At 45.2% G+C, this 22,845-nt stretch overlaps 2 protein-coding genes across 4 annotated transcripts; one reads left to right on the top strand and one right to left on the bottom strand.

Annotated features, from left to right (window-relative positions):
• Positions 1–956: 956 nt before the first annotated feature.
• Positions 957–4,706, bottom strand: UFM1 (ubiquitin fold modifier 1). Of its 2 annotated transcripts, XM_083514514.1 has the most exons (7): positions 4,646–4,686; positions 4,500–4,556; positions 3,548–3,605; positions 3,412–3,451; positions 3,091–3,123; positions 1,805–1,893; positions 957–1,697 (listed from the first exon to the last, which is right to left on the bottom strand). In XM_083514514.1, coding segments are annotated over exons 1-6 (258 nt in total). In that variant the 5' UTR covers positions 4,648–4,686; the 3' UTR covers positions 957–1,697; positions 1,805–1,825. The 2 variants fall into 2 exon arrangements, with proteins under 2 accessions (XP_083370640.1, XP_083370639.1); XM_083514513.1 differs by having other exon boundaries at positions 957–1,893; positions 4,646–4,706.
• A 170-nt stretch (positions 4,707–4,876) lies between these two features.
• On the top strand, positions 4,877–20,833 carry POLB (DNA polymerase beta). 2 transcript variants are annotated; one of them, XM_083514381.1, is made up of 14 exons: positions 4,877–5,007; positions 7,483–7,540; positions 8,601–8,667; positions 10,016–10,090; positions 12,088–12,146; positions 12,561–12,610; positions 13,882–13,933; positions 14,894–14,948; positions 15,044–15,116; positions 16,004–16,074; positions 17,173–17,259; positions 18,549–18,613; positions 19,207–19,346; positions 20,560–20,833. In XM_083514381.1, exons 1-14 carry the CDS (start codon positions 4,947–4,949, stop codon positions 20,652–20,654), a joined length of 1,008 nt encoding a protein of 335 aa, XP_083370507.1. In that variant the 5' UTR covers positions 4,877–4,946; the 3' UTR covers positions 20,655–20,833. The 2 variants fall into 2 exon arrangements, with proteins under 2 accessions (XP_083370507.1, XP_083370506.1); XM_083514380.1 differs by lacking the exon at positions 4,877–5,007 and adding an exon at positions 7,239–7,338.
• The last annotated feature ends 2,012 nt before the right edge of the window (positions 20,834–22,845 follow it).

The raw sequence follows: 22,845 nt of genomic DNA on the forward strand, positions 1-22,845 counted from the left end.
CATAGTTTTCTTTAATCATTGACTTCATTGCCTTCTACGAAGGGAGAAATGTTTAAATCTTCACAAGCATTGAATGTAGATTGCTGGGTGTTTCTAGGTAGGTTTCTTAGAGCATTGCTTACCAAAACATTTTACAGATAGTGAAATGTTTTTTACCTCCCTTGTATGGGGAGCGAAACATTTTGCCTAACTGGAGATCCCTTACAGGCAGGAATTGTATTAAGAATATCAGTTCTTGATTCCTGCCCCAAGCTAATAAGTTCTAAAGTGGGGGGGGGGGCATCTTCATGAGGCTATGCTGCCAGGACTCTCCAAACAGAATGGCTTTAGTGATTATGCATGGCAGAGTGGGATACCTAAAAGCAGCAGTATTGTCACGCCTTGCTGATGATTCCCACCTCCATAATGCTCAAGTACAAAAAGCAGCATCTGAATTAAACAGATTTGCGCACTCAATCCCTTTTTTGCTGCAGAACTACCTAGTTGTGTCAAAGAAAGACCTACACTAAAGAACAAGACAGGCCCACAACAGTAAAACAATGTGTGAACAGCGCCTCTACTACAAATAGGTGCTTTTTATTCATCTTCCACAATTAGAAATGTGACATTAAACCTTCTGTGGAGGTTCCTTTTCTGCAGGGGAGCGAGTCCTTGGATGTGTTGCCCCCTACGACTTGTTCCACTAGCCAGGCTTATGCAAAATAAGTTACCCTCCCCACTGCAGGAAAATATCTTTTGCCAGTCTGTTCACTGACACCTCATTTGTCCGAGGATGGAGAACAGCAGCAGAAAGGCTTGGATGTGGGACTAACTTGGCAAATGAGCTCAGGGATTTGCAACCCCAACCCCACTTCTGAAAACATAAGTAGAGGTATCCCTGGTTTCTGACTCAACAAGGCAATATGCTAGTGAGCCAGGTTCAAGGCTCTTGTGTTGATATGCAAAGGCCTGGCAAGTTAATCATATAAAGTATAATTTATTATCCATCGGGGGTAAAATGAGCCATCTTGAAGCTAGACAGTGCCATTCTGAATAAAACAAGCAGATGGAGGCTGGCACAATTAAATCATACAAACGCTACGAACATTTCTGCCCCCAAACAGCAACCAAAGCCTTTAAATGATTTCTTTTAATGGAATGAAAAATGAGAGCTGGAATTCCTGATACAAGTGCAAACAAGTTTCCGTAACTGAAACAAACCCTGGAGCATCTCCCATTTTGTTATTTGATTAATAGTAGTATTACTCAGTTGGGCTCCTTATGACCAGGTATTTAATGTTACTAGGTCTTAACACACATGATCACATCAACATATCCAAACAATCTGCTATGGCTGTGAATGGCAGCTGCCAGGCTCCAACCTCCTTGGAGTGCATACGGGAAGATCCCAGGAGTAGACATCCCAGTTTACTTCAATGGAGAAAGAAGCTCAGCACACATTTCCACTGCACATGACAGTGTCTGCTCAATCCTAGTGAATGGGGTAGCTTTTGATGCAAACTGGTCCTTCCACACTTGCAAGGAACTATTGGATCAAGTCAAAGACTTGTTAGAAGAAGTTGTTTCCTCAGAAGAAAATCCAGCCACTCCGTAAGACGATTCTCTATAGGAGTCTTTCAGTAAAATTTCAGTGGGTCCTTCAATTCTAAGCAGTCCATCCAACCTCTGAGGCCACTTTTCTTGGCAGGAGTTGACAGCTGATGCACGATGATTTCACAGGGAAATACAATGTATTTTGCATTATAATATAGTAGGTTAATTCCTAAGTGAATATGCTTACAGATCCTTTTTGCCTGCTATTCACCTTATCTAGTAAGTACACATGTTAACATTTCCCAACACGATCTCTGGGAATAAGCCGTAATTCTGAGCCATGCTTAAGGAAGACGTTTCCTAGTGAGGAAGGAGGGCAAGAAATTGGTTACATGAGAGTACATAAAAAGGTAAGCATAAATCACTGTAAGCCAAGGTAAGGCTTTGGGTAAATGACTTGCTGTTATTGGAAGTAAGCCATGAAGGCAACTTGTTCTAGTCTGACAGGTCACAGCAGATGCATGTGAACAGTTCTCTGTAATGTGTTAAGACACCTTTGCTGCATTCTCTTGCTTAGCGTCTAAGCAGAGATGACAAAATTAAAGATTCTGACCAGGCTGGTTACAGGAAAGCTAAAGAGGTCTGGCTGAGATTTTTTAAAATGTCACTTGCATAGCTCATCTGCAGCTTACAGTCATGGGAAAAAGAAAGAGAAAGTATACCCTCTTTGAATTCTGTGGTTTTACATATGAGGACATAATAACAAAAATCTTACCAGTAATAGTTACTTAATAATATTATTTACTTAAAATTAATTAAATATTGCACCATGTCATGATGTATTTTACAAAAATAAAGCCAAAATGGAAAAGCCATGTGTGAAAAACTAAGCACACCCTTACTGCTTCCAGAGGAATTAAGAAGCTAAGTAGCAGATAGCTGCCTGCTAATCAAACACCCTTGTTTAATTGATCATAAGCAATTATCATCAGAAAAAGAAAATAATCAAGGTGTTGCAATGACCCAGTCAAAGTTCAGCCCTCAACCCAACTGAAATGCTGTGGAGGGACCTTAAGAGAGCTATCCATAAACAAATGCCAGCAAACTTCAATGAACTGAAGCAATGTTATAAAGAAGAATGGAGCCCAGATTCCTCCACAACGATTTGAGTAATTGATAGTCATACAGAAAAAAAATACTTCAAGTAATTACTGCTAAAGGTGGTTCTACAAGCTATTGAATCATAAGGTATACTTAGTTTTTCACACACGGGTTCTCAATTTTGGCTTTATTTCTTTAAATGAATTATGACACAGTGCAATATGTCATGTGCTGTTGTTCATCTGAGGTTGTATTTAGGTAAATAAATACAACCTAAGACCTGTTAAGGAACAGGTAGTTGTTGTTATGTCCTCATATGTAAAACCAAAGAATTCAGAGAGGGTGTACTTTCCTTTTCCTATGACTGTACATCCTTTTGAGAAAATGACAGTATTAAAAAAACTTACATAGAAAAATATTCCATTTTTTAAAATCTAACTGCAAATAACTACTTACCAGCTGTCTGTGCAGGGTTTATCCCTATTCCATCTGTGGGGGGAAAGTAAATAAGTCAGTCAACACATGGAAGTATTAACCAGCAACTCCTCTCAATAACCAAAAGGAAGCTTGCTGTTGATTCACAGAAGCCTACAAACATTGGTAAGCATGAACTTCCTAGGCAGAATCAACTGGAATTTCTCCCGCATTAGTCCTATTAAAATAGATGGAACCTGGACTAGCATTGGTTTTGGACACCTGAAGAGATGCCTGAACATCTTGGCCACTGGCACCAGGTCCACCTCAAAGTTTCCTAAATTACAGGGGGAAAACACTCACCATTTGTTATGATGGCACTTGTTGCTGCAGGCACTTTGAACTAGTTGAAAAGGAAATATAATACATTTTTTAAAAACAAACACGTAAAGAAATGCAACAGCAGGTGCAATTTGGATGTTGCCAGAACCTTACTTACTTCTTCTGCAGCAAACTTCAAGACAGCAGTAAATGGTGTACTTTCAGGCACACTCAGTCTACAAAAAACCATAAATAAGATTTCCTAATTAGTTCCCCAACTAATAAGAAAGAAGCATTCCAGCAGCTACAAATCTCTAGTTAGCAGCTGATTTTCGCAATACATTCCCTAAGTCGGCCACAGGTCTAAAAGCCGGGAGGAAGAAAGGCTGCTACTTGCTCTTCCCGCATATCCCCCTTTTTCACTATATTTAAGGTAAAGGGCAGACCAAGCCAGTTCCACTCAAAACCTAATTCCCTAAATTGCTTGGAGAAGACAGGCCACAACAAAATAAAATATGGCATGTGGAATAATGTTGACTTATCTTACAGGACTGTTGCACGGAATACTGAGATTGCCTACAGAGTCAAGTATGGCATAATATACAGTTAAAGGTAAAGGGACCCCTGACCGTTAGGTCCAGTCGCAGACGACTCTGGGGTTGTGCGCTCATCTCGCTTTATTGGCCGAGGGAGCCGGCGTACAGCTTCCGGGTCATGTGGCCAGCATGACCAAGCCGCTTCTGGCGAACCAGAGCAGCGGACGGAAACGCCGTTTACCTTCCCGCCAGAGTGGTACCTATTTATCTACTTGCACTTTGACGAGCTTTTGAACTGCTAGGTGGGCAGGAGCAGGGACCGAGCAACGGGAGCAAACCCCGTCGCAGGGATTCGAACAGCCGACCTTCTGATTGGCAAGTCCAAGGCTCAGTGGTTTAACCCACAGCGCCACCCGCGTCCCTACGGTTACCCCTATATTATTATGAGCCGTCTTGGAGCGCCCTCTGGCGGTTCCCGGCAGAGGCTGACTTAAACTGTAGCGTCGCAGAGAAAAGCCCCGCCCCTCCGCCCGCTAGAGAATGATGTGGCTCAGCAGCCCGCGCATGCGCACCCAGGAAAGCGAGGGGACTCACACTTTGTAAGGCAGCCGCGGGTCTGAGGTGAGCGTGACCTTAAAGGTGACCTTGGCCCTGCGAAGGGGAAAAGGAGACAGAGCGCGGTTAGTGGCGGGCGGACAGCCCAGACCGAGACGGCGCAAGAAGGCGACCCGCGGACTCACATCTTCTCCTCTCAGGCAGCTCCTGACGCTCCTGCTTCCTGAACCGTGCCTGCGTCACTTCCGGACGCGCCTCTCTTTCACCTCCCATAGAGATAAGAAAGGAGAGACGCGAACCTCATTGGAGCGAAGAGGCCGCTTCCGACTTCTCTATTTGGCGCAACCGAATGACGTCGGGGCTCCTGGGACTCGGAGGCCAAAGCGCCTGGGAGGCCCCCGTTTGCTCTGAATCCGCCTAGCTGCCCCGCCGGGAGGGAGCCGGGCCTGCGAGTCCTCCCGGGGCGGGAGCGGCCTGGTCCCCGCCATGAGCAAGAGGAAGGCGCCGCAGGAGAACCCCAACGAGGGCATCACCGACTTCCTGAGCGGTGCGTGGCCGGGCGGCGGCGGGGGGGGGGAGCCTCTCTCGCCTCCCTGCCGGGGGGGCGTCCCATAAGTGGAGGGGGGCCAGGGCGGGGGGGGCGTCCCATAAGTGGAGGGGGGCCAGGGTGGGGGGGGGCGTCCCATAAGTGGAGGGGGGCCAGGGTGGGGGGGGGCGTCCCATAAGTGGAGGGGGGCCAGGGTGGGGGGGGCATCCCATAAGTGGAGGGGGGCCAGGGCGGGGGGGGCGTCCCATAAGTGGAGGGGGGCCAGGGCGGGGGGGCGTCCCATAAGTGGAGGGGGGCCAGGGCGGGGGGGGGGCGTCCCATAAGTGGAGGGGGCCAGGGCGGGGGGGGCGTCCCATAAGTGGAGGGGGGCCAGGGCGGGGGGGGCATCCCATAAGTGGAGGGGGGCCAGGGCGGGGGGGGCGTCCCATAAGTGGAGGGGGGCCAGGGCGGGGGGGGCGTCCCATAAGTGGAGGGGGGCCAGCGCGGGGGGGCGTCCCATAAGTGGAGGGGGGCCAGCGCGGGGGGGGCGTCCCATAAGTGGAGGGGGGCCAGGGCGGGGGGGGCGTCCCATAAGTGGAGGGGGGCCAGGGCGGGGGGGCGTCCCATAAGTGGAGGGGGGCCAGGGCGGGGGGCGTCCCATAAGTGGAGGGGGGCCAGGGCGGGGGGGCGTCCCATAAGTGGAGGGGGGCCAGGGCGGGGGGGCGTCCCATAAGTGGAGGGGGGCCAGGGCGGGGGGCGTCCCATAAGTGGAGGGGGGCCAGGGCGGGGGGGCGTCCCATAAGTGGAGGGGGGCCAGGGCGGGGGGCGGCGTCCCGATCCTGCTCTTTCAGTTGTGCATTGAAAGTACTTCAGTGGAACAAAATGAAGTGAAAAGTACATGAAAAGTATGATATATCGCCATGTATGCAAAACTACAATTTCATATACTAGTATATAGGTATCTGTGTTACATATTACCGTATTTTTCGCTCCATAAGGTGCACCGGACCATAAGGCACACCTAGTTTTTTTTTTGGAGGGGGGGGAATCAAAAAAAAATTTATTCCCCCCCCCAGGCCCAAAGAGCAGCGGACTTCTCCCAGAGCTTCTGGGGCTGTCAGGGGAAGCCCGGGTCCCCAGCCCCAAAGAGCAAAGAAGCCAAGACAGCAAGCAGGATGGATCCTGCTCGCTGTCTTGCCTTCCTTTTTAGCCGCGGGGCTGGGGCAGGGGAAGCCCAGGTCCCCCCAGCCCCAGGGACCACACGTTCGCTCCATAAGACGCACAGACATTTCCCCTTAGTTTTTAAGACGAAAAGAGTGTTTCTTATGGAGCGAAAAATACGGTATCTAAAATACATATATGGTTATAAGTACTTTAGTGTAGTATAGAAATGTTATTATTATTATCATTATTATTATTTGCAGAATATTGATAGGTATCTTTTCAAAATGAGAGCAGGAGCATCACGTGATGCCGAGCGCAATCCTTGCTGCACTTTCTACTGCATTTCATAAGAAAAAAAATTGGTGTGCTGCAAGCAAATTTTTATTCTGAAAGTTTCAGAACCACTGCTCTTGTCTTTGGAAGGTTGTAGGGCAGGGCTGCTTGTGCCTGGCAAGCCCCACTTCCACTCCTGGCTAAGTAGTTATTAAAGGCAAGTCATCAAGAGAAAGCAGCAGAAAAGGCGGAAGAAATGGCAGAAGCAAGGACAGAACAGGCTGCATGGGGGGCCTTCGTGTAGGAAGTGGGTTCAAGGTGCTGAATTATTTCACTTATTTTACTATTAGCACTGTTACTATTTATTAAATTGTACATTGTTCTTAATCTGAAGATCACAGGGTAATTCACAACATAAAGATATAAAATTAGAATACATAATAAAATGAAAACAAGAATAAAAACAAACCATTAACACATGCCCACATGGGGAACAGGTTCACAGCTGCCTTCATTTTGAGACCTGTACCCTGGAGACCACTTTCACTAACCTGATGCCTTCCAGATGTTTTGGACTGCCACTCCCATCAGCCCTGGCCAGCTGGGTTTACAGTGATATCTGTATGTAATAAATGCATGTAAAAATTTAGAATCTGAGACCATTAACAAACTACAGTTGTACCTTGGAAGTCGAACGGAATCCATTCCGGAAGTCCATTCGATTTCCAAAATCTTCGAAAACCAAACTGCGGCCTCTGATTGGCTGCAGGAAACTCCTGCAGCCAATCAGAAGCCCCGGAAGCCCAGTCAGATGTTCAGGTTCCAAAAGAATGTTCGGAAACTGGAACAATCACTTCTGGGTTTGCAGCATTCAGGAGCCAAAACATCCGAGTTCCAGGGCGTTTGGGATCAAAGGTACGACTATTATGAAAATATATATTTTCTAAATTTCATGCATAAGCCTGGCAGCTTAGAAAAGTTTTCAACAGGCATTCAAAGGTTGACGAATCTCCCAATTTATGCGATTTTGTTCACAATTAACTAGAATATTTTTTTCAGAACTGGCCAACTATGAGAGGAATGTGAACAGGGCCATCCACAAGTACAATGCTTACAGGTAAGATCTTCTATCATCTGATCTGCCTTGGCTTGGAAACCCACCGATTCTTTGGCAAAGCAGTTTTACAGAGGGCTTCGAAATAAGGACATTTCATAGCATGTGGGCTTGGTTTCTTGCAATAGTGGTACTTTGACACCCCATCCCAGATTTTGACTCTGTTTCACAGCAAATCTCCATCAGACACCCCCCCCCCACTTCAAAATATGGCTGAGTCTCCAGGAATAAGTGCAAAACAGAGACAGCATCTTAGGAGAACTTTGTCTCACCTCTTGAGATAAAGTAAAGGAACATCTTTACTTTTGCAAAATACAAATCCTGTGCAGAAGTGGAAATATAATGTTCTTTATTTCAGTATTAGGTGTGCTTTTTAAAGTGAGAATTGAGTGGATGGAGTGACAGTGGGTGTTAGGAGTCTGTTGAATGATTGTCTTTGGTGGGTTGTGGGTTTAGTTTTATGTAGTATGAATGGTTTTGGTATTTATGTGGGGTTTTTATAACAATAATGATCTACTGTAATTAAAATGTTATTTGCATTATGGTATATTTTGATGTTTTGTATATGATTTATTTATCTACATTTTAAGAGATATTTAATTCTGTTACTAACAATGTGGAATCAGTAGTAGTAGCAGCAGTAATAGTTGTTGGGTTTGCATGTCTAATTTATATCATATTTTTATACCCAGTCCTTTTTGTTAGGATTTGTAAACTGCTTAGAGACTTCTGCTGGAATATGAAGTGGCCTATAAAGAAAAAAATAATCTGTTTGCCAGCAGACCATGACACTTGGCCCAATAGAAATCTTTACAGAATTGCACTGGAGCTGAGTAGGGAGATCTGCAAAGTGAGTGGCCTGGATGTATACAGTTACTGTCTGCCAGCTCTTTGAGGAGAGAGATCCTATATTTGAACTTCTGTCTTCTGCTTTTTCTCTATGATTGACTGTAATTTCTGGAAGGGTGTTGCTTTTCAGTGGAACTGCAATGGGGATCTCATGCTGTGTGCCAATTTTGGGGGGCCCAAAATATGACTGTAGATTTTTCATTGCTGCATACAGGAAGGCAGCCTCTGTGATATCGAAATATCCAAGCAAGATCAAAAGTGGAGCTGAAGCAAAGAAGCTGGTAAGTCCCTTAAGAACAGGCGGGTACCCATTGCTTTTGTGAATAATTCAGAATCGATAAAATTCATCTTCAGATTCTGTATATGTTTACAAATTTTACCACAAATATATTCAAATTTATGGCTTGTAATCTGCCAAAGTAAAAATAAAAACACAATGAGAAAAAAGAATGGGGATTTGTGCTGTGTCTTAGCTTATTATTTTATTATAACAATTAATATGCAAAATTGGTTGTGGTTTAGGTGTTGATGCTAACTTCCAATTTACTTGGAACATTGTTTAAACATTTGCTTGATTGAAATAAACTGTTGTAAAGGTAAAGGGACTCCTGACCATTAGGTCCAGTCGTGACCGACTCTGGGGTTGCGGCACTCATCTCGCTTTATTGGCCAAGGGAGCCGGCGTACAGCTTCCGGGTCATGTGGCCAGCATGACTAAGCCGCTTCTGGCGAACCAGAGCAGCGCATGGAAACGCTGTTTACCTTCCCACCGGAGCGGTACCTATTTATCTACTTGCACTTTGACGTGCTTTCGAACTGCTAGGTTGGCAGGAGCAGGGACCAAGCAACAGGACCTTCTGATCAGCAAGCCCAAGGCTCAATGGTTTAAACCACAGTGCTACCCACATCCCCAGTACATGGGTAAAGGTAAAGGGACCCCTGACCATTGGGTCCAGTCATGGCCAACTCTGGGGTTGCAGCGCTCATCCCACTTTATTGGCTGAGGGAGCCGGCGTACAGCTTCTGGCTCATGTGGCCAGCATGACTAAGCTGCTTCTGGCGAACCAGAGCAGCGTACGGAAACGCTGTTTACCTTCCTGCCAGAGCAGTACCTGTTTATCTACTTGCACTTTGACGTGCTTTCGAACTGCTAGGTTGGCAGGAGAAACTGTTGTAGAATTGTCATTTATTGGATTGCTGTATTGTGTTTTGAAGCTTATCGGGAGCAGACCATAGTAGTAATGCTGTTTTGATGTACATTACTGTTCCTGTATTGCTGCTCTTGTGTTGTGAGCTGCTTTGGGCATGTTCATGTGTGAAAGTAGCACGTTTTAAAGGAGCTGTGCAACTTAAAAACAAAGCCAATGTTCTTGCCCTGCTTCTGATCATCTCAATGGGGCTAGCACAGAAGAACCTCCTGGTGGATTCTGCACTTTGTTTGGCTTTGCTGACTGGGGGACAATGGGAATGCAAGTCACAAGCAGGTGGAGGACTCATCCTCCATGTTGTTATGGCAAATGCTTTATTCTTTACAACATTGTTTTATGTGCTTCACTCTCTTGCTCGCTGTTGTAAGTTAAGTTCCTGTGTAGCTCTCCCATTTTTTCATTTTTCTTTTCTTTTTTAAAGGATGGAGTTGGAGCTAAAATTGCAGAAAAGATTGATGAGTTTTTATCTACTGGAAAACTACGAAAGCTGGAAAAGGTAACTAATTGGATTGTTATAACTCTGTTTTGTACAAGTGGTATAATATTTCACTCCGAAAGTACGTATATGCAAAGTACAAGCATACATATTGAACTTAGTTGTCCTTCTATATTGTTTCTAAATTTCCTACCCACAACATTTATACACTACTTGATTGTAATAAAACCACAAGAGGTTTACTAAAAGAGTGTGGAGTGTCATTTTGGTTTTTTTAATGGGGTGAATAGTTTGCCTAATACTTGCGTACACCACCTTGAAATCTCTTGAAGTAAGGCAGTTAAGAAACATTTATTTAATGAATAAAAATAAACCATGCCAGCATATGAAGCTGCCTTGCATACCAAGTGAGGCTGGCTGGCAGACACTCCCTGCCCTACCTGAAGATACCCAGGACAGAACCTGATTCATTCTGCACACAGAGCATCTGCTGTACTACTGAAACTACTTGGTCAGATCTCTTCCCATTCTGCACCTTAATGAGTCCCAAACTCTGTCAAGAACAGCTACCTCTCCTGGTATGCCCCGCAGAGGACCTCAAGGTCCACAAATGACAACACTTTGGAGGTCCCAAATCACAAGGTGGTTAGATTGGTCTCAACTAGGGCCAGGGCCTTTTCAGTACTGGCCCTGACTTGGTGGAACGCTCTGTCACAAGAGAGCAGGGCCCTGCAGGACTTGACATCTTTCCGCAGGGCCTGCAAGACAGAGCTGTTCCGCCTGGCCTTTGGTTTGGACTCACTCTGACCCTTAGGTTTCCCTCCCCTTACAGTTTTGGGCTCCTTTTAAAATGAGGTTGCATTTTAAATTGGTTTTTCTTCTTCTTTCTATTATGTTTTTATTGTAATCTTACTGGTGTTAGCCGCCCTGACCTCAGCTCTGGCCAGGGAGGGCGGGGTATAAATAATAATAATAATAATAATAATTATTATTATTATTATTATTATTATTATTATTATTATCTCATGTGAAGCTGAATGCTGAAAGATTCAGGACAGATCAAAGAAAGTCCTTCTTCACGCATCACATAGTTACATTGTGGAACTTGTTCCTACAGGGGGCAGTGATGGCCACTGTCAGGGAACTGACATCAGAGCCGAGGGGGGAGGCGAGGCTTCCAGACTCTGCAGGAGAGGGAACGAGTAAGGGTAGAGAGAGAACGTCATCTGGGGAAGAAAGTCCAGGTGACACCAGGAAGAAGGGAGAGGGAGAGAGCATCTCGGAGGTGAGGCTCCGAGACTCTTCCAGTGAAGTCAGTGAGGAGGGTGGAGGCACACCACTCGGCACACCCACTCTGCGCAGAAGGCTTCCGCGCAGAGAGGCGAGGCGAAGGTTGTCCGTTAAGGAATTCTTATGCTGGAGGAAATTTAGGAGACGCCCACTCACGGATTCTTCTAGCGACTGAGCAGCAGCACCCAAGCTGCTCAGTCAGGGAAAGACACAACCGCCCCTAAGCAGTTTGGAACAGCTAGAGGTTTACACGCAAGCAACCCCAATTCCCGTGACAGCCACCAACTTGGATGGCTTTAAAAGAGGATTACACATATTCATGGAGGAGAAGGCTATCCGTGGCTGCTAGCTACAGTAGCTAAGCTCCGCCACCACAGTTGGAGGCAGCAATGTTTCTGAATACCAGTTGCTGTAAACCACAGGGTGGAAGAGTGCTCCTCTTGTGCTCAAATCCTGCTTGCAGGTTCCCACGGGCATTTGGTTGGCCACTGTGAAAACAGGTCATTGGTCTGATCCAGCAGGCTCTTTGTGAAAGCTGACTCTGCACAGTTCATGGGGAAATCTTCCCCTGGTGCTTCTGTCTCCGCTGCCTCCTGTGCTCCCACATCCCATCACGTAGCAGGGAGGAGACAAAGGCAGGCATTGCTTTGGCTGAGTGAACCAAGCAATGTCTCACTCAGGCTTCACAGGAACCGTTTCCCTGCCATAATCCGACTATCTGTTTCATTTGTGCAGTTGGAAACAGCCCGTTCTTTTTCTCCTTCTAGATCCGACAGGATGATACGAGCTCTTCTATCAATTTCCTGACCAGAGTCAGCGGTATAGGGTAAATGTGTGTGCATTTTTAAAACCAAGGGTAGAAATGAGCTTTGAAACCGGGTCTCCTGAATGCATTTGATCTCAAATTTGAGGAGATTGAAATTCACATTCTGCTGCTGCTATTGACAGTGTCCCAGTTTCATAATCCAGCTTCCCCCAGTTTGGTGCCCCCCAGATATTTTTGGATTCTCCACTCCCACCAGCTGTTATTTCCTCCCCATTGGAAGGCTCTGACATTCTCTGCCTCTGCCGTCCAAGATTCTGCTGTTTTGTCATTTTAATTCTAAAACTCTTCCACTGTTTGCCCTGGGTCAGCAATCTGTCCCATGGCAGACACAGCCTCATGGAGTGAAATTTTGCATGAGATGTTATGCTGGAGATTCTCTTCAAACTGGTGATGAGCAGCCTTGTTGCTTTGTAGGCCTGCAGCTGCCAGGAAGTTTGTGGACGAAGGAATTAAAACTCTGGAAGGTGAGTCCACTGTGGCTGTCTCTCTGCTTATCTGCTTAGGCCAACATGCCTCCACCTTTGGAAATGCCTAGACAGGGCTAGGGGGACTCTTCAACTATAGCTCTGCTGCCCTATCCATCTCCCCCCTCATCCAATACTCCCTCCCAATACCATCACCCTCTCCAATAGACCAACCCAGGGATGAAGATCAGTGGAGGAGGCCCTCCTTTCTGTTCTGCCACCCTCAGGAGCATCTGGCACCATCACTTGACAGCTTCTATCAGTTGCTGAAGATGCCCCTCTTTATCCCTATCTGTTGAAAACTGAAGGATTTCTTTTGGGGTCCTTTGGTGTTTGGTATGTGAATTACTGTTTTGGGGTGATGGGTGGGGTGTTGCTGGGTTTTTCTATGTTCTAACCTGCCATTTCATATCTGGCCTGAGGAAAATGAAGTGAGTTTCCTCCTCCCATTCCACTGTGTGCCCCCTCCCTGCCCCCACCAATGGCTTCCTCATGCTTAGGCTGGTCTTTGCCATCTGAAGTACAACCAGAAGCTGCTCAGACAAAGGTCCTTCTCTTTTGCCTTCCAGAAATGCATAAAACTTTACTGTTCAGGACCGCTTTGGGCTGACAAGTTGGATTTTTTTGCCCCTGGCTAAATTGATTTAGATCAACTGGATGGTTTTTCTTTGTTTCTATAACTGATGATTGGTTTATTTTATTTACTTAATTTTGGAGAATATTCTTTCTAAAGCTAATGCAAGTAACTATTTGTATTTCAGGGGCTATTACATTTTGAGGGAGAAACCAAATTGGTTCTGCAGTAATCAGGCTTGTGACCCACTTCTCCCTTTTGTCTGTCTCCTTGGGATCACAATCCAGAGATCCCAGATTGTTGATATATCCAGTGCCAAGAAAGTTGTGCCAAACATTTCCTCCTCTCTTGGGGGCTGCTTCTAGACTGCACAGGCCTCCTCCGTGTGCCCTTTGCGTCATAAGAGTACTTTTTCATAGCCAACTTTAAGGAATAAAACAACAACACAGTACAATATAAATAGCAAGAGCAACACAACAAATCCACTTTTGAAAAAGATTGGACTTCTGTAGTCAGAAAAGTGATGGGTAAATACAGTAATTTGTTCAGGAGAGCAGCCATTTGACTATGATGGGATACAGCCTCTGTGCAAGTTTTCTGAGAGCAAATCAGGACAGTCACTTGGTAAATGCTTCATCTGGAAGAGATAGTCATTTAATAAAATGCTTAACTGATTTCATTACTCTGCTCCTTCTAGATCTAAGAAAAAATGAGCACAAACTGAACCATCATCAGCGAATTGGATTGAAGTAAGACCTGCATATTTTCTTCCTCTAAAGGTTCAGTTATGGACATTTATAGTTATTTGATGGCACACTTGCATAGAGCTTTTTTAATATAATAGATTCAGAAGCAACACCATGGCAGATTTTTCATTTGTTGCCAAATGTTAATCTCTATGCAAGTTTTAGCTACCTTTGTTCAGCAGTTTGTGGTGTTGGTCAGGGTCTGACTTGCCCTCCGTGGTTTCTTGATTGAAATTCTGTGATACTGAATTACTTGCAAAATGGGCCATTAGTAGTGAAACATTCATTGTATGGGCAGTAGTGCTGCTGACCAGTTCAAAGATGTGTTTATTTTATTTGTTTTGTGGGAAGTGAACCATAAATTAAATGAAATATCCCAAAGTGATTAATAATAAAAAAGCAACAATAGAAACACATAAAAACAATTTCAAAATTCAATGGACAGAGATAAAAACCTCTCCATAAAAGGCTTGTTGAAAAAGGAAGGTTTATAACAAAGTCATGTTGAGAAGCAGCATTCATGTATCACTGATATTTTTTGCAGCGGCATATTGCTTGGCCTGTGTCAGAAGTATTCTGTTTTAAACAGTAGCTTTAGCATATTATATCTATCAGATGATAGAAGGTTTTGTTCAATACTTATTCTAAAGCTGACACAATATTGGTATTAGTTCCTTGCTGCATGAAGAGTCTAAGCACAACAATCTCAGAGAACAATGCATTACCAGTAGGAACCATACAAAAATCCATATAACACACCCTCTAAAACAGCAGTAAAAAAACTTGGGCAGCAAAGCAGAACATATGCGAATTAGTACTTGAATTAATCCTGAATTTGCACTGTGTAACTGGGAGGGATTTATAAGAGTCAGTGCATTTAAATTTCAAAAGAACTTGAAAATTGGTGCGCCCAGGAACACAGTCACTGCTGCTTCCTTATCCTCATTTATTTTGCATGTGCAGGTACTTTGAAGACTTTGAGAAAAGAATTCCTCGGAAAGAGATGTTAGAGATGCAGGTGAGCAAAAGACCATCTTCCTCATTGAGGGGAAAGGCAAGGAGGGGTCTGTGGAAGAAAGATCAAATCACTTGATCTCTTTTTGTCCAAAACAGGAAATCGTTTTGAGCGAGGTAAAGAAAGTGGACCCCACGTATATTGCTACAGTGTGTGGCAGTTTCCGTCGAGGTGAGTCTCTGTTAGTTGTTGTGGGGAATTGTGTCCTCTATGGCACAATTCTGAGGTTTCTGTAATGCCTGACTGGGGCAAAAACATGGAACCTTGTTCTGTATACAGTGGTGCCTCGCAAGACGAAATTAATCCGTTCCACGAGTCTCTTCGTCTTGCGGTTTTTTCGTCTTCTGAAGCACGGCTATTAGCGGCTTAGCGGCTATTAACGGCTTAGCGGCTTTAAGAAAAAGGAAACAAACTCGCAAGAACTCGCAAGACGTTTCGTCTTGCGAAGCAAGCCCATAGGGAAATTCGTCTTGCGGAACGACTCGAAAAACGGAAAACTCTTTCGTCTAGCGAGTTTTTCGTCTTGCGAGGCATTCGTCTTGCGGGGCACCACTGTATTTGTCTTTAAAAACTTTGTTGATTTTATTTGTGTTTTCTTGGTGACTTCTACACTGCTTAGTATTTATTAGTCTGGAAAAAAAAAATCTAACATGCTTGAGATCCCAACATTAGTTATGTCACTTAACTGAGGCAGAAGTGGGACTTGTAAAACTTGCAGATCTAATAAAAAAATATATAAGGTGCTAGTAACACCTTATAGACCAACTAAGTTTGTTCTGGTATCAGCTTTTGTGTGCATGCACACTTCTTCAGATGCACACGAAAGTTTATACCAGAACAAACTTGGTTGGTCTGTAAGGTGCTACTAGACAATTTTTTACTTTTTATTTTTATTTCGACTGCATCAGACCAACACGGCTACCTACCTCAATTGCAGATCTAACTAAACCTTGCAGACCACAGCAGAGCTGAAGGGTAGAAGTGAGGAAATAAAAACAAAGTTTCTAGGTTTGGCTGGAAAGCAGGATTCTTATTCTCTTATACTCTGGTTTTGACAGGTGCAGAATCAAGTGGGGATATGGATATTCTTTTGACCCATCCAAACTTCACTTCAGAATCCTCCAAACAGGTGCTTTCTGCAGTCTATTACATTTTAAAAAAACCACTCGGAAGATATATTTATGAATTTGGATTACAGACTTCATAAAAAAGCAGCGAATACTGGTGTGCAAACATAATACTTCATGGCTTGCATCTGCACAGGCAGGACAGCCCCAGCCTGAGAATGGTGAGGCAGGACAGATCCTAAGTCTGCCCTGCAGTAATATTTATTCCCAATCCCTAATACAAGGGGTAACCAACAGATGTGCCATCCAGATTTTGTTGGACTCCAACCCCCAAGCACAGTCGGTGGTCATGGGTGATGGGAGTTGTTCACAACCGTGGAGGGCACCATGTTGGTTACTGCTGCCTAACACAGTCATAAGGCAACCAGAATCCCCAGTTTTAGCAAGAAAAATTTTCTTCTGTGCCTCGACTCTTGCCCTATACAGAGAGGGAAAGCAAGCTGCTGCAGCTGCCTCCAAGAACAAGTAGAGTCACTGGAGCAGGCAACAGACAGATCTGCTCCATTGTGGACACCTTCCACTGGGAAGATCTGCTACATAAAAGTCTATGAAACAAGTTTCTCATTTTGTGCCGAAGAACTTTCTAGTGGTTGTGATTCAGAGGAGGCTGTCCTTAGTCTTTCCACCTCAGGCAGTAAAATGACTTTGCCTTGTCCCTGTTCTCTAGTTAGTTATTTGAAAATATTTTTAGACCGCTTAGCACCTATCAGCCTTAAAGGGAAAAAAGGCATAGCCTGCCAACGGTCAAGATAAAAAAGCATAAAATGCATTTCAGACTTCACAGTGACCAGTGAGATGCAACATAGTGCATAACTAACAACTGATCTAGGAAGGTTTGAGTGAAAAGTTGTAGTAAGCGCCAGAAACACGATGGCACTAGGCCTTATTTCAAGGCAAAAGAGCGTTCAACAGGGCAGAGGCTCTAAGTTGTTGCTGCTCTTCCCAAGAGAATAGCCCCCCAGCAGCCCTCAAATATTCTGTGCAGGAGGAGAAACAGTTTCTAGACTCCTCCTGACGGCAAGTTTGTGAGGCATCTGAATAAACATGACAAGTGTGTTTTGTTATCTACTCAATGATGACAAATATTATTCCTTCCGAAGCCAAAGCTTTTGCATCAAGTGGTCGAGCAACTGGAAAACATCCACTTCATTACAGATACGCTTTCGAAGGGAGATACCAAGTTCATGGTGAGTGTTTTTACTCCGCGTGTCTTGAAAGATGCTCAAACCTGCAGGAGAAGACAGAGAACCCCAAGTAATTGAGTTCTCGCCTCCTTTCTTTAGTCCTTGACAATTGGAATGCCAATTTATGAGCCATGAGAAATTAAGAGAGCCCAGACTTGCCTCTTCTTTGAAATGCTAGCAAGTTTTAAAATTCCGTGTCGGTATTGAAGTCAAGGAAACCCCCTTTCATGTTTGACCTCGGGCGGAAGTGCATTTCCTTAAAACGTTGCTATGAAATTCAGCTGTGTGGAGTTGTAGGGAAAGACTTTTTGGCTGCAGAGAATCTCAGGTTTTTTGTTTCAGCAACAGATTCTTTGTCAGGATGCAGATACTTAATCCCCCTTTGATGTGGGTTTTGCCACAAAGAACAAGGTGAAAGCATCATTTATTTGGAGAGAGACCATCAAGTGTTCTCCTGCTCCGGATGTGTGCTATCAAGTTTCACATCCAGTTTAGGTGTGTCTCTGCAGGCCTCGGATATCTTGTTCTCAACGTCTTAATTGTGAGTGGCGCTAAAATGGCTGCATTTAGACTGAGCCCTCTGTCCTAAATCTTGACCAAGAAAATGCATGTTCTGTGATGGGTGTGGAAACGTGCCCCCCCCCCCCCTTTATTAACTTATCTTTGCGAACTCTTGTTTCAACTGACATGCTGTTCCATACCTATTACTTTTATGGGTACATGTGTGGGAGAAACCTAGCTGGCCCTCCAGGGCACAAAAATCACGATCCTGCGGTTGCTGCCTGTACCTGTCCAAATGGATCTCTGGAACAAGCGGCCCTGCAGCCTGCTTTTGTAAGCAGTTTCTCCCAACCACCCCAGAGATCCTCAGTGCTCCTGAGGCCAGTCCAGATCCTAGCATTCATGAACAGTTTCAGAAAATCACTATTTGGTTCTTTTGAAGCCAAAGAATTGCTGAACTGAAGAGTGTAGGTTTACCTGCAAAATAAAACTACAATCCCAGCCATATTGGAAGGGTTTTGTTTGGTAGGAAATTCTGCTCTGGAGGAAGCTGCTCCACAAGCTGTTTAGCGTTTACACTGAGTCTCTGTCATATGACACCAGGTATGGGGTACACTGGGGCCAGCATGCTTGATCAAAGGTGTCGGGCTCTAAGGGTGCCTAAAGATTTTTGGTGTTTTCCTTGCTTTGTATATCTATATGTATGTATGTATGTATGTATGGATGGATGGATGGATGGATGGATGGATGTATGTACGTACGTACGTACGTTTTCTTTCTTTAACTTATAGGGAGTGTGTCAGCTCCCAAGCAAAGATGAGGAAACTGCTTACCCTTACAGGAGGATTGATATCAGGTAAATCTCAAGGAGGACAGGGGGCTGGTAACTGCACTGGTATGCTAGTTGGAATAAATAGTAATACACACACACACACACACACACAGAGAGAGAGAGAGAGAGAGAGAGAGAGAGAGAGAGAGTCATGCCTTGGAAGTCAAATGGAATCCGTTCCTGAAGTCTGTTTGACTTCCAAAACGTTCAGAAATCAAAGTGGGGCTTTGATTGGCTGCAGGAAGCTCTTGCACATGACAGAGAGCCATTCATTGCCAGTGAATGTTGGAAGATTCAGGACAAATAAGAGAGTTGTTCACACAGCACATAAACTATGAAACTGGCTACCACAAGAGGCAGTGATGGCCACCACTCTAGATAGCTTGAAAAGAGGATTGGACAAGTTCATGAAGAACAAGTCTATCAGTAGCTACTAGCCAGGATGGCTGTGACCTTCCTCCCCTGGGAATCTCAAGTGAGGAGAGTCTCTTGTGCTCAGGTCCTGCTTGCAGGCTTCCCATTGGGGCATTTGGGTGGCCACTGTGAGAACGGGATGGACACCCTTTGATCTGACCCAGCAGGCTCTCTTAGGTTCCCCTCTTGGTTCTGCTCTGCAGGTTGATTCCCAGGGATCAGTATTACTGTGGAGTTCTGTACTTCACTGGAAGCGACATATTCAATAAGAACATGAGAACCCATGCTCTGGAAATGGGCTTCACCCTCAATGAATACACAATCCGGCCCTTGGGGATCACCGGTGAGTGCTCACATCTGCTCTTTTAGGGGATGGATTTGAGGCTGTCTGTGTTTCTTTGTCTCGACTGCAACCGTGCCGTAAATCTTGGCTTCTGGTTCCGTTGTCTGCTTCCTGGAAATAAACATCTAGCTCTCGTGGCTGCAAAGAGATAGTGAAGAAAAATGGGGGTAGGGGCAAGGGAATGTTTCTAGTGTCCAGAAGAAGGGGCTTGTTCACTTCCCTGGACTGCTGGTCCTTCTGGGTGAAGATTGTTAGCTGCCGGGTTTCCAAACTGGTCTGTGGCTCACCAGTGGCCCACCAGCTTTATCCTGGTGGTCTGAAGGTGTCTATGGTTTTGTGATTGAAGGCAGGAGGTGGCACATTCGTTGCATTAAATATCCAAAATGATTTTTAATTGTGTTTCTGTTGCTTCTTTTCTTACATACTGCATATGATTATATTACAATTTGAATTCTATGGAATACAATATATAAGAAATAAAAGAATCCATAAAGTAACAGGTAAAAATGATACATCATCTAGCACGGCCCCCTCCAGTTGCTGCAACAGGCAGAAAAATCCCCAAGTGGGGCAGCAAGATGAGAACAATTTTCAGGTGGTCCATTGGTGGGGGTGGAGTTGGGGAACCACTGGTCTACGCCAGCCTTGCCAACATGTGTGCCCTCTAATGCGTGTTGGGCAACAATACCCATCATACCATTGACCATGCTGTCTGGGGCTGCTGGGAATTGTAGTCCAAAAATCTAGCAGGCAGCGGCTTGGGGAAGGCTGGCCTGGACTGAGTGGCAGTAGCTTTCCAGGTTTTCATGCCTAAGCCTTTTCCAGTTCTGCCTGCGGATGCGGCCAGGGATTTTTCGTCTGGAATTCTGCATCCAAAGCCCATGCTCTCCCTCCGAGCTGTGACCTCTCCCTTTGTTGTTTGTATCCTGTCTCCCCCTCCATGACACCCACCCACACCCTGGTCCTCACTTTTTGCATTCGGGAGTGTTACCCTCTAACAGAGCTGGTTCCACGACCTGCTGATCTGTTTCTGATTCAGCTTTTGCTAAATAGCATTTGTGTCCACAAGAAATGCAATTCATTTTCTATACTGTTCACATAATACTGATATTATAACTCTGGAGGGTGTGGAGTGGAGTGCTTTGCCATAAACCTGCCTTCCTACCAGTGGACTTAACTCACCCATCCCCATTTGCACTGTGTGTGTTTTCAGGAGTTGCTGGGGAGCCCCTCCTTGTCAACAGTGAGAAGGACATCTTTGACTACATCCAGTGGAAGTATCGCGAGCCAAAGGAGCGGAGTGAATAGCTGCTCTCCCAATCCCAGGCGCTTTGAGAAGCTAATTTCTTAGGTTGAGGTGGTGGCAATCTAGCCTGAGACTGTAATTTATTGCTTAATCCTGTTGGGGAAGTGAGTGTGTGGTTCGTTTTTAAATGTCTTTGGAACTTTACAGTAGTGTGTGCTGAATTAAAACGCTAGCTGGTGTATATTGGCTGTGACTTACCTTCTTTCTGCAAAGCTACAGATTCCCCAGATCTGGCTTAAGAGATGTATTTTGACCCAAGTGAAAAGGTAAGGCTCAGACATAGCAGTTCTGCTACACAACACAGAGCTGCAGCACTAATTAGCAGTTCAACTTCAAAAAATGTAATTAGAGGAGCAAGTAGGGGCTTGGGAGCTGAAGCCCAGCGCTGTGACTCAGCATTCAAGTACAAACACAGAGGCTTGTTGACTGACTGGAGGGCAGGTGGTAGTTCAGAGATAAAGACTTGCATCTAAAATAAAGGCGATATTGCTTTCCCTCGCCCTAAGTACTCAGTTTCAGTTGTGCATACACAGAGAATCAGAATCCTTGAATGAACTTTACCCTTCTCACGACATTCACCTTGCAAGTGGTCCAGGATACATACTGTCTTATGGCCTCTACCTCTCTTTCAAGTGGGGTGTGAAAAAGCATTGTCCACAAAGACAACTCTCTTTCATTCAATTCACTGGAACAATCTAATTGAGACCATGTTTTGCCCATACTTCATTTTCAAAATGCCCCAAATCAGTGAATTCAAATGACAAGGAAGGAGATTCCAACCAGAGTTTGGATTTGATATCCTGCTTTATCACTACCCAAAGGAGTCTCAAAGCGGCTCACATTCTCCTTTCCCTTCCTCCCCCACAACAAACACCCTGTGAGGTGAGTGGGGCTGAGAGACTTCACAGAAGTGTGACTGGCCCAAGGTCACCCAGCAGCTGCATGTGGAGAAGCGGGGAATCGAACCCGGTTCACCAGATTACGAGACTACCGCTCTTAACCACTACACCACACTGGCGGCTAAACACTAGGAGGAACTTTCCAACAGTAAGAGCCGTTTGACAGTGGAACGGACTACCTTGGAAGGTGGTGGACTCCCCTTCTTTGGAGGTTTTTAAACAGAGGTTGGGTGGCCATCTGCCAGGGATTCTTCAGCTGTAGTTCCTGCATTGCAGGGGTTTGGACTAGATGACCCTTGAGATGACCCTTCCAATGCCTGGCAGCAGCTGCTCCTGGGTGGGGACCACAGGACCCTCCTGCTGTTGCTGGACCACAGTTTGCACCCTCTGCTCTTTGGCTGTGCTGACTGCGGCTGATGGGAGGTGTAGTCCAGCAACATGTTTCCCAACCTTGTCCTACTTGATGGATCTCCTTGGCAGCTCTTAACTGCTTCCTTGCTCTGGTGTCCACCCTGAGCATCCGAATGCTGCTTTCCAGTGCCACACACGGCTTGCTCTGTGCCACCCAAGCCAGCCCATTGCCAGGGCTGAAGGAAGTTTCAGTTGGTGTCCACATGTGGAAGTTCTGCCAACTAAATGCCTGCGTCAGAACTGTCCCTTTGACTTGACAGAGATATATACTTCTTTTTTCTTTTTTAATTATTTTTCTCTCATGACAAATAACAAATCAACAGATGTAAACAGACAAAAAGGATTGGATGTTGCATAGCACATTATGGTAAAAGGCAAAAGATTTATTCGATGTGAAGAGAAACCAGAGTATTATGGAAACCAAAAACCAGAGTATTATGGTACCAACAACCTTTCTGCATGGCTTAGAACTACCCTTTTGTTTTTCACAGGTAGGTGAAGTCTAGTCACTTCCATCAACATACAAGAGGTCTTGTGTTCATTTTGTTTTCTCCTTTATTAACCCCATCTCTTTGTCAGTTTGAGAAATTAGAGTTCATGCTGAATCCAAAGGAAATGCAGCCAGCATGCTTACAGAAGCACATCATTGCTTCACACAAGTGATAAATGCATTCCATGTACCGTATTTTTCGCACCATAGGGCGCACCGGACCATAGGGCGCACCCAGTTTTTAGGGGGGGAAATCAAGGAAAAAAATATTCCCCCCCCCGCAGCCCCAAAGAGCAGCGTACAGGCTGCACACAACCTCTCCCTGCCAGAGGGGTTGTGCGCAGCTATGGAAGAAGGCAAGGCAGCGAGCGGGATGGATCCCGCTCGCTGTTT

The sequence above is a fragment of the Podarcis liolepis genome, assembly GCF_965112155.1.
Source record: "Podarcis liolepis genome assembly, chromosome: 7".
NCBI classification, from domain to species: Eukaryota; Metazoa; Chordata; class Lepidosauria; order Squamata; family Lacertidae; genus Podarcis; species Podarcis liolepis.

Excerpts from the sequence above, each read along its gene's own strand:
- UFM1 (XM_083514513.1), bottom strand. Across the intron at positions 3,452-3,547 it reads TGAAGTTTGCTGCAGAAGAA|TTCAAAGTGCCTGCAGCAAC; the intron begins GTAAGTAAGGTT and ends CTTTTCAACTAG. Across the intron at positions 3,124-3,411 it reads AAGTGCCATCATAACAAATG|ATGGAATAGGGATAAACCCT; the intron begins GTGAGTGTTTTC and ends TTCCCCCCACAG.
- POLB (XM_083514380.1), top strand. The coding sequence starts at position 7,254 with ATGTTCGGAAACTGGAACAATCACTTCTGGGTTTGCAGCATTCAGGAG. Across the intron at positions 7,541-8,600 it reads CACAAGTACAATGCTTACAG|GAAGGCAGCCTCTGTGATAT; the intron begins GTAAGATCTTCT and ends TGCTGCATACAG. Across the intron at positions 17,260-18,548 it reads AGGGAGATACCAAGTTCATG|GGAGTGTGTCAGCTCCCAAG; the intron begins GTGAGTGTTTTT and ends TTTAACTTATAG.